At 49.6% G+C, this 13,182-nt stretch overlaps 1 protein-coding gene across 2 annotated transcripts; it reads left to right on the top strand.

Annotated features, from left to right (window-relative positions):
- The first annotated feature begins 4,048 nt into the window (after window positions 1-4,048).
- On the top strand, window positions 4,049-13,005 carry SERHL2 (serine hydrolase like 2). 2 transcript variants are annotated; one of them, XM_084206626.1, is made up of 12 exons: window positions 4,049-4,141; window positions 5,548-5,772; window positions 5,843-5,956; window positions 6,923-6,964; window positions 7,671-7,690; window positions 7,882-7,956; window positions 8,721-8,830; window positions 9,104-9,183; window positions 9,513-9,547; window positions 10,310-10,383; window positions 11,779-11,872; window positions 12,226-13,005. In XM_084206626.1, the coding sequence occupies exons 2-12, from the start codon at window positions 5,625-5,627 to the stop codon at window positions 12,340-12,342; spliced, it is 909 nt and encodes a 302-aa protein (XP_084062752.1). In that variant the 5' UTR covers window positions 4,049-4,141; window positions 5,548-5,624; the 3' UTR covers window positions 12,343-13,005. The 2 variants fall into 2 exon arrangements, with proteins under 2 accessions (XP_084062752.1, XP_084062751.1); XM_084206625.1 differs by having other exon boundaries at window positions 10,307-10,383.
- The last annotated feature ends 177 nt before the right edge of the window (window positions 13,006-13,182 follow it).

The raw sequence follows: 13,182 nt of genomic DNA, 5'->3' as shown, positions 1-13,182 counted from the left end.
AGCCTATGGGGAATCTGCCAGATTTCCAAGTGAAAGATGGTTAAATCTAGACAAGAGCTGGAGAGAAACTTCTCTTTTTCCCCTGCCACATCATACATTAAAATAGGTGCATGCTCTAAAGGTGGGTAGGGGTTTTGTAGCAATCTGGAGAGTAGCTCACCTCACAAGTTAATCTAAACAGGCCCAAGGGATGGGAACCAGCAGAGACTCCTGAATCTGTCCCAAAAATAACAGACTTTCTGATTAAGGAGGAAATGGAAAGCTGAGACTGGAAAGAGTTTATTTGTATGATGGGTGCTCATATATAATTTATATGCAATAAATGTTTCTAGCCATTTCATTAGCTGCAAATAAAGTGATATAAATGTACACCACTTGGACCTGATGCATGGTGTGTGCCTGGGGCTGCTTCCAGCTGAATGGTGGTGGTTCATGTGGGAATGATTTAACACCCCAGCAGCCCCACTACCCAAATTATGCTGCAGGTGAATCCCTGAAGTAGATGCACTTCACTTTTTCAACCACTCATTGCTTGGCTTAAAACAAAGATTTCCATTTAAATTATCATATTGGCCTCAGACTGTGGTGGGTAAAGAGCCAGCATCTCTTTGTCTTTCCCACCTTCTGCACAGCTGGAAAGCTCTGGAAAAACTGAGTTTAGCTCAGTTGGTTACAGCATGATGCCAATAAACAAGGAACACAACAGTTCAGGAGCAAGGGGGAGAAACCAATCTAAGCCATCACAGCATTTGTTTTGCACTTAATATGTAAGCAACTTTCTCAGTCAGAAATTCACATAAATGAAATTCAACAAGAAATTAGGGAAAACAAAGAAAAAGTACACCACACAAAGTACCTGGATGAGTCTGTTGCTATTGAGCAGAGCCCAGAGATCACGAGATAATGTCCTACCCCAACTCTTCTCACCTGGGGAGCTCATTTAAGCTCTTGAGACTTCCTGGGACCATCTCCAAGGCAAGCAAGATTTGTAGATGGAGCTGAAAGTAAAGCCTGTGAGCCAGCATGTCAGAGCTGCTTGCATGATAATATGCTTGCCTGTGATAATTTTTTTTCCTGTCTACTATAGATTGCAGCATATGCTCACAATGTGGAGCTTTATATAGAGGTGTGTCCTCTATATATCCTCTGAAAGAAATCAGTTAAGCTAGCAATAGCATGCTTTTTTTTTTTCATTTGTATAACCACACAAGAGAAATTGGGGTACAGGACTATGACTAATAAATCAACATAAATAGATCAATATGTCAGTACTTCAATGCTTGAATCCAACCAGCTATGGGGAATTTGTCCCCTGGTAGCAATCAATCTGCTGTACTTAAAGTTTCCTCACCAGATCTGCAGCTAGCACAAACTGATCAATGCTGTTCCAAGTCAGTGGAGCATAACAGCTTTGCATGTCCCAGTGTTCACCCTTGCAGGTACCCTGCTCCTTTGCAGGGACACAGAGGTTGAAATATCCTTTGCTAAGCACATGGGATATCTCACACTAACTCACAATTCTTTCCTCAAAACCAGCCTTTCTTACCACCAATCCAGTGTAGGCCAGCCAACACTTCAGCACCTTTCCAGGTGGAATCTAGTTAGGTCCTCCACAAGCAGCAATTCCACTGCAGTGGCCTGTGGCACTTGCTAGAAGTAGATGCAGCAAAATGAATTCTGTGAGCCATCCAAATTCTGCTGTGCATCCTGCGTAGGGCCCTCCCCCTGGGGGGTTTTCCAGGCTGTGCTGGGGGAGATGCACAGTCTTGTAAGATGTTGGGCTGCTCTTTTAGAGGGGGGAGTAGCATCGCTAGGGAAGGTATGAGGGACCTGGAGGACAGCTCAGCAATAAGGCTCTGGCTAATAGGGTGACAGTCCTGCCACTGAGGGGAGGGTACAGAGCACGTCCCAGTGCAATCTTCTCCACTAGGAGCTCTATCTGAAATCACCTGCTCCCGATCATTTCTGTGAGGAATTCTTCCTTTCCCATCAGGTGGCTGCCGATGGAGCCTCCTACCAGAAGTGATTTAGGATGCAGGTCACAGGAGTCCAACGTCACTAGAGAAGCATTATTCCCACCTGAGTCCCAGAATAATCTCTGTGACCCAAAGCAATGACAGCCCAGATCCTACTGGCTGCTGGAATGGGGGAGAGAGCCCAGTGTGGTGGTCCAAGACCTGTGGGTGATGATGCATGTACTGCCAGGGCAAGAATTAACAGCAGGATCCCAGGATTCTCCCAAATATGGCTTGTGCCCAAAAACTGGTATTAGGTAGAGGTCAGGTAGAGCTCCAGCATGTAGCTCTCAGGGGATGTTCCTTGTGGGTACAAGTCCTCGGAGGTGAAGTTCCCCATGCCCCAAGCACAGGTGGTGGCTCAGGCCTGGGGATAATCTGTGCTGTGCTTGCATGGCTGGCTGGACAATGCCACCACCTTCAGCCAGGCTCATTTCACTGCTCCCCAGAAGTGAGTCTGGCTCATGAGTGGCAGTGGGTTTTCCTGGCCATGACCCGTTGTCCCACCAGCCACTGGAGTGTGTGCCAACAGTCCACATAACTTCTCATGGCACAGGGTCCTCTTCCTCGTAAGTCATGCCATAGACTGCAGAACCACAAGCCTAGCAGCAGCCACTGCCTAACAATTACACTGCCTAACAATTACACTGCCGTCTGGTGGCTTCTTTAGGAACAATTCCAGGAATTCGCAGGAGGGCCCTGCCCTCTATTAACCGCAGCCACTATTTGATTATTGTTCATTATCATTGAGTGCATTTTACAAATCTGTTCTGTCAAGCTATCTCTGCTTTTCACCCCTTGTAACCAGCCACCCAGCTCTAAAAGTTGTAGGAGAGAAGCTGTGGAAGTTACTGTGGCCTGTCTCCTTCAGCAAGGCTCCCCAGCCCTTGTAGTCTGCTTTCCTTGCTCCTTCAATATGGAGGCTTAAGAAAAAGCAAGGCACTTGACACTTTGCAAACTTGTAAAAATTCATGTTCTGATTTCCTTTCTAATGGCTCACATGGAGAGGAGGCTGTGAGCTACACAGTGCTCTTGTTTCTTCTCAGTGATGGATCCCCAAGGTTATGTTTCAGCTGCTGTGGTGCAGAGCACATTTTGCCCGGATGAGTTAGAGCTAGGCAGGAGAAATAGGGCTCTAAGCTTCTACACTGGTTTCTTTCAAGCTTTTTAGGCTGTTCTGAAAATATATTGTGTAATTTAGAAGACTGATGTGCTGAACTGAATATAGGGCTTCCAGTTACCAATATAAAAATGATTCCCTAAGAACATACATTCATTCTGCTTCCTTCAACTGTTCCAGCAACGGGTCTCACTGCTCACAGTGTGATTTGACTTTGCTTCCTCTGACCGCAGAGTCCTTGACTGAAGAGGAATGGTTGTGGTCTGCATTAGGCTTAGCAGACTGCCTGCTGGATGGAATGAGAGGCACCAGCAAGTAGCCATACTTGGGTATTGGCTCCCTTGAAACTTGGTCTATGCAGACATCACCTTTTTGGGCAATTAATGAGGCAAAATGTATAGAAACCTCTCCATCTGAGAGGGGTCTGTTTTTGCAGAAGAGGAGTGGAGAGGCTGAGGCAGTGGTGTCTGCCGTGCATCTGTGTTAGCTTGGCCCTGTGGTAGAGTCAGTTCACTGCGATGGGTCACAGTATGGGAGGGCGACTCTTGTCCCTGAAGCAACACGATTCCAGCAAGTGTTAGGAGTTCAGAAGAGTCTCTCTATCAGAGAGTGACAGAAGTTCAGTGTCAGTGTCAAGCACTGGGCCCGTTTGATGTCAATATGAAGCTCCGGGGTCACAGTTAAAACATCTCACACTGTGTCACCACAGTACAGGCAGTTTCCATCGTCAGTGATGTGTCTTCTGGAGGTAGTCAAGGATGCAGCCATACCTCCTTGATTTCGACTCCTCAGAGATTCCTATCACGCCCAGGAGGTTGTTCGCAGCTCCAGACCCCACAGCCATCGTTAAGTCCCCGTTCTTCTTACCGAGCCCGCCGCAGTCGGAGGCGGGGGCCGGGTCGCCCCAGGGAGGCGGGCAGCGGGGCGGTGCAGCCGGTCTGCCCTGCCCTGCCCTGCCCGGCCCGGCCCCGCCGCCTCTGCTCAGCCGGCCCGGCCGCACGGAGCGGTAGGAGGGGGCCGGGGTGTCGCGGGAGGGCGGCGAGGGGACAGGGGGCCGGGTCGGCCGTGGCGTTCCGGGGGCTGTACTGGGCGCCGGCCGGAGGGGCGGCCTCCCCGGGCAGCCCTTCGCCGGGGCCGGGAGCAGGACCGGGAGCAGGCGCTCCAGGGCGTCCCGAGGCGAAGGCCCGGGTGTAGCGGCGCCTCCTGCCCGCCCAGGGAGGCCTTACCCCGGGGCCGGGGGGATCCCAGGGCCGGAGCCCCGCTGGGCCCAGGCAGGACTGCCTGGGAGGGCCATCAGCCTCTGCCAGGAGCCCAGGCCCTCAGGACAGGGCAGGTCCATGGTCGCAGTACGGGAAGTCAGCCCACGGTTGTTTGTCAGGATCTGGCCCGGCGAGGGCAGCTGGGATCAGACACAGCCCCGCGATCAGCAGGCTGGGCCACGGTTCCTGGGGCGAGGGCGTTGCTGATGGAGACCGGCACTCCTGCAGCACTGCTGCGGCTGGTCCTGGGCCGAGCTTAAACACACTCATGGGGAGCCCAGGCTTGGCTGATTGGGACCATCAGGGCCCTGACAGCATTCCAGCCCCTCTGTCCTCACTCCTTAGAGACGTATGGGCTCCGGAGGGACTTGCTGTAGAGTGATTTAATTGCTGTGCGGTCTCAGAAGGCTAATTAAGGGAGCAGATATGCAAGACAAGTCACTTGGAAGAGGATATGACATGAGAGACTTGGAGATAGTCAGGTTGCCCGTGACTTGGGGGTGAAAGGGAAATGTTTAAACCACCACTGGAAGGTTGCCAGAGGCTGGGTTCACTCAGGAGCTGGTGCTTGAGCAAGGGTCAGTGATTGCCAGGCAAATGAGATGGTTTGAGGTTGAGCAAGTGCCTGGCAGGTTGTGGACCCATATCCCATGCAAAAGTCCCTGGCCCTGAGGGGTGGACAGGCAGGTGGCAGCAGTGACCTGCTGTGCAGCATGGAGCCAGCTGCTCTAGCAAATGTGCCAACCAGTGGTGTGAAAGAGAAGCACCAAGGTAAAAGAGGGCAAGGTGGTAACAGTCTAATGCTGGAGGCAGCATCCTTATTCCCAAAACTGTCTTTCTGGCCCGGGACAGGTGCCTGGCTGACTGCAGCTAGCTGGGGGAATTCTGCATGGTTCCCTCTTGCTGGATCTCCTGTGCCTTCTGGTCAGGTTGCAGCTGCTGCAGAGACACAGAGAAGGCTTTCTCCTCCTGCATAGGGAAAGCTTATTTCTTCCTAGGAGCACAGCTAGTACGTGCTGGGAGGAGGATTCCCCAAACAGGCAGTCAGGAACGGCAGCTTGGGATGTCGAATGGGGAGCTATAAATCATCAAGCTGCTAATTAAGACCACAGGAGACTGGTGAGTTACTAAAGACCTGTATTACTCTTTTCAGAGCTCTAGACCATTAACAAGACCCCTGGGACCTTCTCCAAGTACGTGACTCTCCAAGGACATCACCCTGTTTTGGGCATGTTCTCAGAGTTGAAGTTCCCTGTGCCCTGGGGACATGTGGCAGCCAAGGCCTGGGGACCCTCGGAGGGACACCCTGTGCTGTGTTTGCATGGCTGGTTGGACAATGCCAACACCTTTGACAAGCTCATTCCACTGCTCCCCAGAGGTAGGTCTGGCTCATCAGAACGGCTTGTATTTCGTGGCCAGGCTGCACATCTGATCCTCTTTCCTTTCAGGTTGTTATTATGTGGCAATGGATTTTTCTGGCCATGGTTTGTCCTCCCACCGACCTGCAGGCTGCCTCTACCATTTCCTAGATTATGTGACCGATGTGTGCCGGGTGGCAGCAGGTGGGTACTTGAAGGAACCCTCGAGGGGGTGCTGTATTGGTCCTGCTCTTTCTAACAAGCAAGCAACATTTTCAGTTCCCCCTCCTTCTCCCCCTGCTGCTAGTGTTTCTGTTCTAAAAAAGTTGTAGTGGTGAAGTGGTGGATGCAACTAAATGGTTTTGCCAGACTGGGTTTTTTTAAGCAGTCAGTGACCCCTAACCAGTGTTAGGTGTAAGTTGGAAACTTCTGGTTCTCCCTGATGGCAGTTTACTACTTGCTTTAGTATCATGCAAAGAAATCTGAAAGTCAAAGTGTCTTGTACTCCTAAAAACTCCTGAGGTAACTCTCCATCTGTATATTTGGCATGTGGGATTTTACATTTCCCATTCAGTACACAAAAGAGCCTCTAGAAGCTCTCAGATGTTCCAGAGAGTAAAATCCCATCTTTCAGTGAGGTATATTTCAGATAGGCAGCACTGATAAAGCTGTATTTTCCTATAAGCCTCCCAGAGTGCCCTAAAAATGGACTAAAGAGCCTGATGTGCTAAATGGTGCAGAAAGCTTTCACTTGGAATCATACTTCCTTCAATGCAGCAGACCTGGCTCTGTGTCCTCACATGTCTTGCAGAATGCCCTGCAGCAGGATGCTCTGTAAGGGTTTCTCTCTTCCACCAGATGCTACCCAGTCAGGCTCCTCTGCTTCTTGCCAGTCTCATATCTGGCAGTGAATGGGACTTTGCTGGAGTTTGTTTGACATACAGAGAGAACTTGAGAGCTGTACGACTTAACTACCATGGAAATTAGGTGGTAAATGCTCTTTTTCTTCAAAATCGGCCCACTTAGCTGCTTAGTTTCTGGATTAAGAAGCAAATGTGTTAGTGCAAAAGCCCTCCTGGGAGAAAGGGCCCATGTCAGTAGAGAAGCAGCACGATGTTGCTGCTCTGGTTTCTAATGTAGCTCTGTCTGTTTTTCTCTGTTGCCATTTAGCCTTGCAGTGGAGACGTTTCACCCTGATGGGTCACAGTATGGGTAAGTGGCACTAGTCCTTGTAAACTGTGAGATTAATAGAAAGCAGCAGATAATTAACTTCCAAGACATGCTGCTAGGAGCTGAGTTGGAATATTTATTATATTATGCCAAGTGCGAGGTTCCTGCTTGAGTGATTCAAAAATCTCTGCCTGTGTTTGAAATGCCTGTTTTCAAGACCCTGCAGTACAGACAGTGGTAACTCTTGCTGTGAGCATTTCCCCCACTCACAGGACAGAACAGTGCAAGGCAAAGAGGGGTGGTCTACACAGGAGAATTCACAGCAGGCCTTCCTGCCTGGTCCCCACAAAGCCTGGGAGCAGACAGTCTATTTGGTGGGCTGTAAAGCTGCCTGAGGAGAACTGGACTCCAGGATCCATCCCTTTGAGCTTGGAATATGATTTGATTTTGCCACAATTTGGAGTTTGCTTCCTAGGGCTACTCTGGTCACAGCAAACAGGACCTGCACACCAAGACATTTTAAACAGTAACTCCTCTTTGGCCTTTGCTGTCTGAGGGAGGTGGGAATGGCACAAGATGTGCAACACAGCAGGTTAACAGCCCTGGTCTCTGCCTGCATGTACTGGGATTTTGTCCCATGGTACAATGCACATTTTTATTTCTGAGGTGGCTTCTGCTGTGGGGAAGGTGAATTTCTGTTACCAGGGGCTGTTCTGTGCATTACTGAGCACCCTTTTCTCCTTTGCAGGTGGGGCTGTGGCAGGAATGGTGAGTAAAGCATCATTTCTTCATGGGGTTGTGATTTCTGCAGCTGCAACAACAAATAGGAGAGGAATGAAGGGACAGACCTGGATCTCAGAGGAAGAGAGGCCCTTCCCTGACCCCTCTCCTGTGCAGCAGGATAAAGACATCACTCAATGCTCAGCTTTTCATTTTCTTATTGTTTCATCTCTCCTCAGTTCTGTTTCCTTTATCCTGAGATGGTGGACAAGCTGATCCTGCTGGAAAGTCTTGGCTTTCTTCTAGCTCCAGAGGTTAGAGCTCATGTGTCCTTCCTTTCACTTTTTTAAAATACAAAAATAATATGGGTTTTTTCTTTCCCTCACTTGTTCAGAGAAAGCACTGATGTGACCACTTCCTGGCAGGTCACAAGTCCTAGGGCTCTTCCTTTTGGCAGGCACTGATCTGCTCCTTGTTGCACAGACTGAAGTCTGTCCTTTGGGTGGCCCTTGGGGCACACTTGGTAGAACCCACATCCTGCAGTCCCTTAGCACTGAAATTTTCTTGTCTGTGCCAAGCCTTTGTACAAAGGAAACTGGAACCTCTGTCCAGGCAACTGCCAGCTGAGGTTATCTTTTTGCCAACAGCATGTTGGGTGACCTAGGTACAAGATTGGTAGATTTTTTTCTGTTCCTGGCAGTTCATAAAGCTACATTCCCAGCTTGCCATCATTGCTACCAGATGCTGGAGCTTTTGCTGGCAGTAGTGGGACAGAAACCCTAGTTCAGAGAGACAAAAAATACCAAACTTTGGAGAGTTGTCCTCCACTCAGAAGTGAGGTAGGAAGGGTTAGAAAAGATGGCAAGGATAAAAAGTTAATAAGTTCATTGCAGCAGTATTGCTGTATTTATCAAAAATAGCCCTTCTCCAGAAAGGGGCATTTTTAATAAGATACCCATAACTGATACCAGTACTGAGGGATGTTGAAGAGTGAAATTCCCTCTTCCACTCTCCAATATGGAGTAAAATCATTCAGAAGAAAGGGGTTACTCCTCTTCCCTGCCTCTCTGTGTTTCAGGACACTGAGGCATGGCTGAAATCAAAACGGAGAGTGATCGACAGACTACTGAGTCTGGAGGCAAAGCAGCAAACTCCCAAAGCACGGAGCCCCGAAGCAGCATTGCAGAGGTGGGTTCCCATCCATCCTCTTCATTTACTGCCTGCCCTCACCTTGACAGTTACAGCTGCACAAATGGGAAAGGAAAACCATCCCTGCATTTCACCTTTCAAGTCCTTTTCTGGAATCCCAGTAAGACCTTTTGCTTCTGTTGCCAGAAGCTGCTGCTTCTTCCTGCTCCTTTCCAAAGCAGCCTGAGAGCTCACTGTCACCTTGTCATGGCATTTTTGCTTCACTTCCTCCCTTTTTCCAGCATCACAATCTCTCTACCATGTCTCCCTCAGGCTTTTAGAAGCAAACAGCCATCTGACAGCAGAGGGTGGGGCAATCCTGCTGCAGAGAGGAGCAACTGAGACACCCGCTGGTAAGGGGCTGTGTGGTGCTGGGCCACTGCTGGGTGTGGGAAGGGACTGGTGCCAACAGCCATTGTCTTCTGCACGGTACAGGGTGCCCTAGCTCAAGATTTACACAGCCTGAATGGGATCAATTATATCTGGAGGCAGAGTTCTCCATTCCCAGCAATGGGGTTTGGTGCTCAAATCCTAGAACAGCTAAAGAAAATAAATTTTAAAAAAGGAGAAATTTGAATTAATCCTGTTCTTCCTATCTCAGAAAGTCTTGGGCAGACCCCAAAAGTGAGTTAAAAAAGAACAGCTCCTGGTCCTAAGAAAACCTTCTGTTTTTTATTTCCAGGGTTGGTGTATAACAGAGACATGAGAGCCCGTACGGTGAGCACTGCTCTTCTGACATGCCTCCTGCTACTTTGGAGCCCTGAGCTTACAGAACACTCACACAGAGGATGCCTGCTCACTGAGCTAGGCCCTGCGTCCACCCAGCCTGCTTATTTTCTGCTTCTTGAATTCCCACATGTCCTTTAAATGCTGCTTTTAAAAGACCCTGCACTTGATCATTGATTCAGCTTACAGAGTCACTGGAAAATGTTACTGTTTGTTTTTTTAGAAGTTCCTCTGCCCCAGGGCCTCCTGGCCACATTTTCCTACTGTTATAACTCTTGAGGCAGCAAATGGATGGATGCTTTCTGTCAGCTTGGCAGGTGACCTGAATAAGAAGGGGAGTGGAGCGAAGTCCTTAGATTTGGTATTTGGATAGTTTTGTGCCATTTTTGAGCAATTAGGGCCTCCTCTATCTGTGCTGCTATTCAGGATATGGAAGCCAGGGTAATGTACTTTCTCCTTTTTAGTAAAAGGATTTTTAAAGCTTTTCTCTATGAGATCATTCCCATATGTGCTGCAGCCCAGCAGGCAAATGCTGTTGGCAGCCCTAAAACACAGCTGGACTGAAGGAGCCTTTGCAGAGCCATTTACTCCTGTGTGCAGCCTGGACACTTGTCATGTCTCAGCATGAAAACTTCAGGGCCACAGTTACTTCTGTCTTCAGAGCTACTTGTGCAGGAGGGCTTGGGGACACCCTCTGCCCCCAGCTGCTGTCCCTGAGCTTTGACACTTTCCCTCTCTTTGCATCTGCAGCAGAGTCGAGAGTTCTTCACGGTGGAGCAGTGCGTGAAGCTCCTGCAAAAGATCCAGGACCGTGTTCTCATCATTGTGTGAGTGAGGCACAAACCATACAAACCCTTGCTGTCTCCCTCAGGAGAAGGAATGAAGGCTAGGAAGGAGTCCTCCACTACCCCTTCATCTACACTAGTCATCCAGACTTTTGGCCAGCTGGTGTAACAGTACAGCTTCACATGTGAGAAGTATTTCCAGTTCCCCACCACTGCCTTGGGTTGGGCAGGCTCCTGGAGAAGGCAGACAGCGACTGGAACATCCTCCCAGCCTGGCACTCTGCTTTCAGGCTGGGACTCCCTGGTGCAAGGCTGACTGAGGAAATATTGGTCCTGCCCCATCTTTCTCATGCTCTTGGCTTCACAATCCCACCTCACAATTTTCCATTCCTTGGCACTGCAGCAAGGGGGAATGCTGGCAAATACGTGACCCTCCACAGCACCACACCTAACCCAGTCAGCAACCCAGCCTGCCCCCTTCTCCAGGCCCCAAAACCTCTCGCCTGAGCAAACAGGTGAAACTATAGTAGTCTCCATCTCCTCCAGCTGCTCCTAAAGCCCCTGGTCTGACTGAGCTCCTGCAAGCTCTCCTGTGGCACCTGGGGCAAGCAGCTCTGGGGACAGGGCCAGCGGCTTGCCAAGGTGCTAAGCTGTGCACAGCTTGTTCTGCAAGTTGTCCTCTGCCTTTTCCCATCTCCTTCGAGGGCAAGGTGTGCAGGGCTCTGGCTACCTTGGCTGGGGGGGTGCTGTTAAAAGATTGTCTAAAAAACAAGAAATGCTAGCAGTTGAGAAAAGAGGTACAGTTTTGACTTCCCCGACCTGTTTTAGTATCATAACTGCTTCAGGTTATTCCTGCTTGTCCAGAAATGTAATATTGTGGTGAGGTCGAGTCCTCTATGCCATAGAAATGCCACTGAGCCTGAGATGTCCCCTTGTCCCACGTCCTTAGCTCTGCAGGAGATCTAATGCTGGCTTCTCCAGGGCAACTACCCTGGTACCTCCCTCTCTGAGCAGGGCATAACTTGGTTAAATAAGCAGCAAAAAGAGGCAGAAGTGACTGAGAGGAGATGTGGAAATTCTAAGGAAGGAAGAAGTTAAGAGCAGAAGGTAGAGCAGGGGCAGGGAATGGTATTTTCAGACCAGTTACAGAGCCAGCCCTGGGAGGACAATACTTAGCCAGTCCCCACTCTGATACCACTAGGCAGTCACCCAAGGTTTTACACCTTTTAGTTTGATAGAAAATGGTTGCTGAGCCAAGCTGTGCAGTGCACTCTGACTACCATGTATGACCCTGTCACCTGCTGCTTATGAGCAGCCTGGGAAGAACAGCTGGGTTTGTCACCCTACTGTCTTGAGGACACTGATTCTGCCCAGGAGAGCCACAAAGACAAATGGACAGACACTGGGTGCTGTACTGAGCCTCACTGTTGTTTTCAGATCACAAGATGGACTCTTGGTACCGCACAATCTACCAAGCAGAAATCACTTCGTGAAAGCCCTGCAGGAGGCATTCGAGTCTAACCTCAAAGAGGTGAGAGCAAACATCATCACATTATCCTTGCATCTCGATTGGCCACCAACCTGGAAGCAGCAGCTGGGAAGCAGCTGAACTTGATGGACACCCTCCACTAGGTGATTTGTCCTGAGCAGCACACCCCCTCACATGGGGAAGGGGGGATGGTCAGGAGAGGAAGTCAACTTTGTCCCTGCTGCTGAAGTCTCAAGTTAGTACTGCCCTCTGGACCCAGCTCTTCCCTGGTCCTCCCATCTCTGTTCTGCCTCACTTGCCCTGTCCTTTCCCACAAGTGTCACACAGCAGTATGTGCTTCAGGGAACACTTTCCTGGTCCACATCTTCACATCTTCTTGTGTTCTTTCTCTCCAGCACATCCAGGTAGCAGAAGTGCCTGGGAGTCATTTTGTGCACCTGAACGAGCCCGAGGCAGTATCTGGGATCATCAGCAACTTCCTGACAGCACAGAACACCAGGGCCAGACTCTAGGAAGCCCTCACAGCTGCAGCAGTCCAGGAAAACTGGGAGCTAACAAGCAAGCTCCAGAATTGTCACCATTCCTACCTCACATCCAGCATTAGATCGTGATAATCTTTACTATGCTTAGCTCACTGCAGGGTGGAAGCAGGTCTGCCAGGGGTACTCTGAAGGAGAGCTGAGCAAAGTATCTAATTTGCCAAAGGGAGAAGGAATCCTTGCTCTACTTCCAGCTCTGTGAGTACAGGGATAGAGGCCCAGAGTGGCCCTCCCCTTGGCTTACTCCAAACTTGTACTGAAACAGCAGAACACAAGGCAGAGGCATCCTCTGTGACAGCAGCAGCTCCCCAGCTTTGGCACTGCGATAGAGGTGGCTCATCTTGCCTCCTCCCTGAGGATGGTGAGTAGGCTGCTCCCAGGATTTAACCTGCTGAAAAACGAAGTGTTCTGCTTCTCTGCTTACTTCCATAGATGCCTGAGCCCAGAGGGCCTCAGTGTCTCTGTTCTATTGTGAGAACTACTGTTTAAGAATTGGCTTAAATGAGAGCTCACCTGTGCAGAGAAGGCCATTTTAATGAACACTAGAGAACCTTTAATCCTCTAGCTGAAGCAGCTGGGAGAACTACAAATTATGGAAAAGTTGGCAGAGACAATTTCTGTCCTAAATAAAGATTAATGTTCTAATGTTAAGTCTGTCTTCTTGATTCTATGGGAGAAAAACCTCCTTCCTTTTTCTTTCCAGGTGCTCACCCAGGCAGCTAAAATGCGTCTTGGGAGGCAGCAATTTTTACACACTGTCTGCCTTAGGTAGGCCTTATTAAGGATCTGCCTCCCAGTTAAATTGATGCAAAA

Source organism: Fringilla coelebs (assembly GCF_963513975.1).
Source record: "Fringilla coelebs genome assembly, chromosome: 5".
Lineage (NCBI taxonomy): Eukaryota > Metazoa > Chordata > Aves > Passeriformes > Fringillidae > Fringilla > Fringilla coelebs.
This window is presented reverse-complemented; position numbering and strand designations above follow the sequence as displayed.

Coding starts and splice junctions, on each gene's coding strand:
- SERHL2 (XM_084206625.1), top strand. CDS start 5,625: ATGTTCTCAGAGTTGAAGTTCCCTGTGCCCTGGGGACATGTGGCAGCC. Junction 7,691..7,881: donor GTGGGGCTGTGGCAGGAATG/GTGAGTAAAGCA, acceptor ATCTCTCCTCAG/TTCTGTTTCCTTTATCCTGA. Junction 8,831..9,103: donor CCCGAAGCAGCATTGCAGAG/GTGGGTTCCCAT, acceptor TGTCTCCCTCAG/GCTTTTAGAAGCAAACAGCC.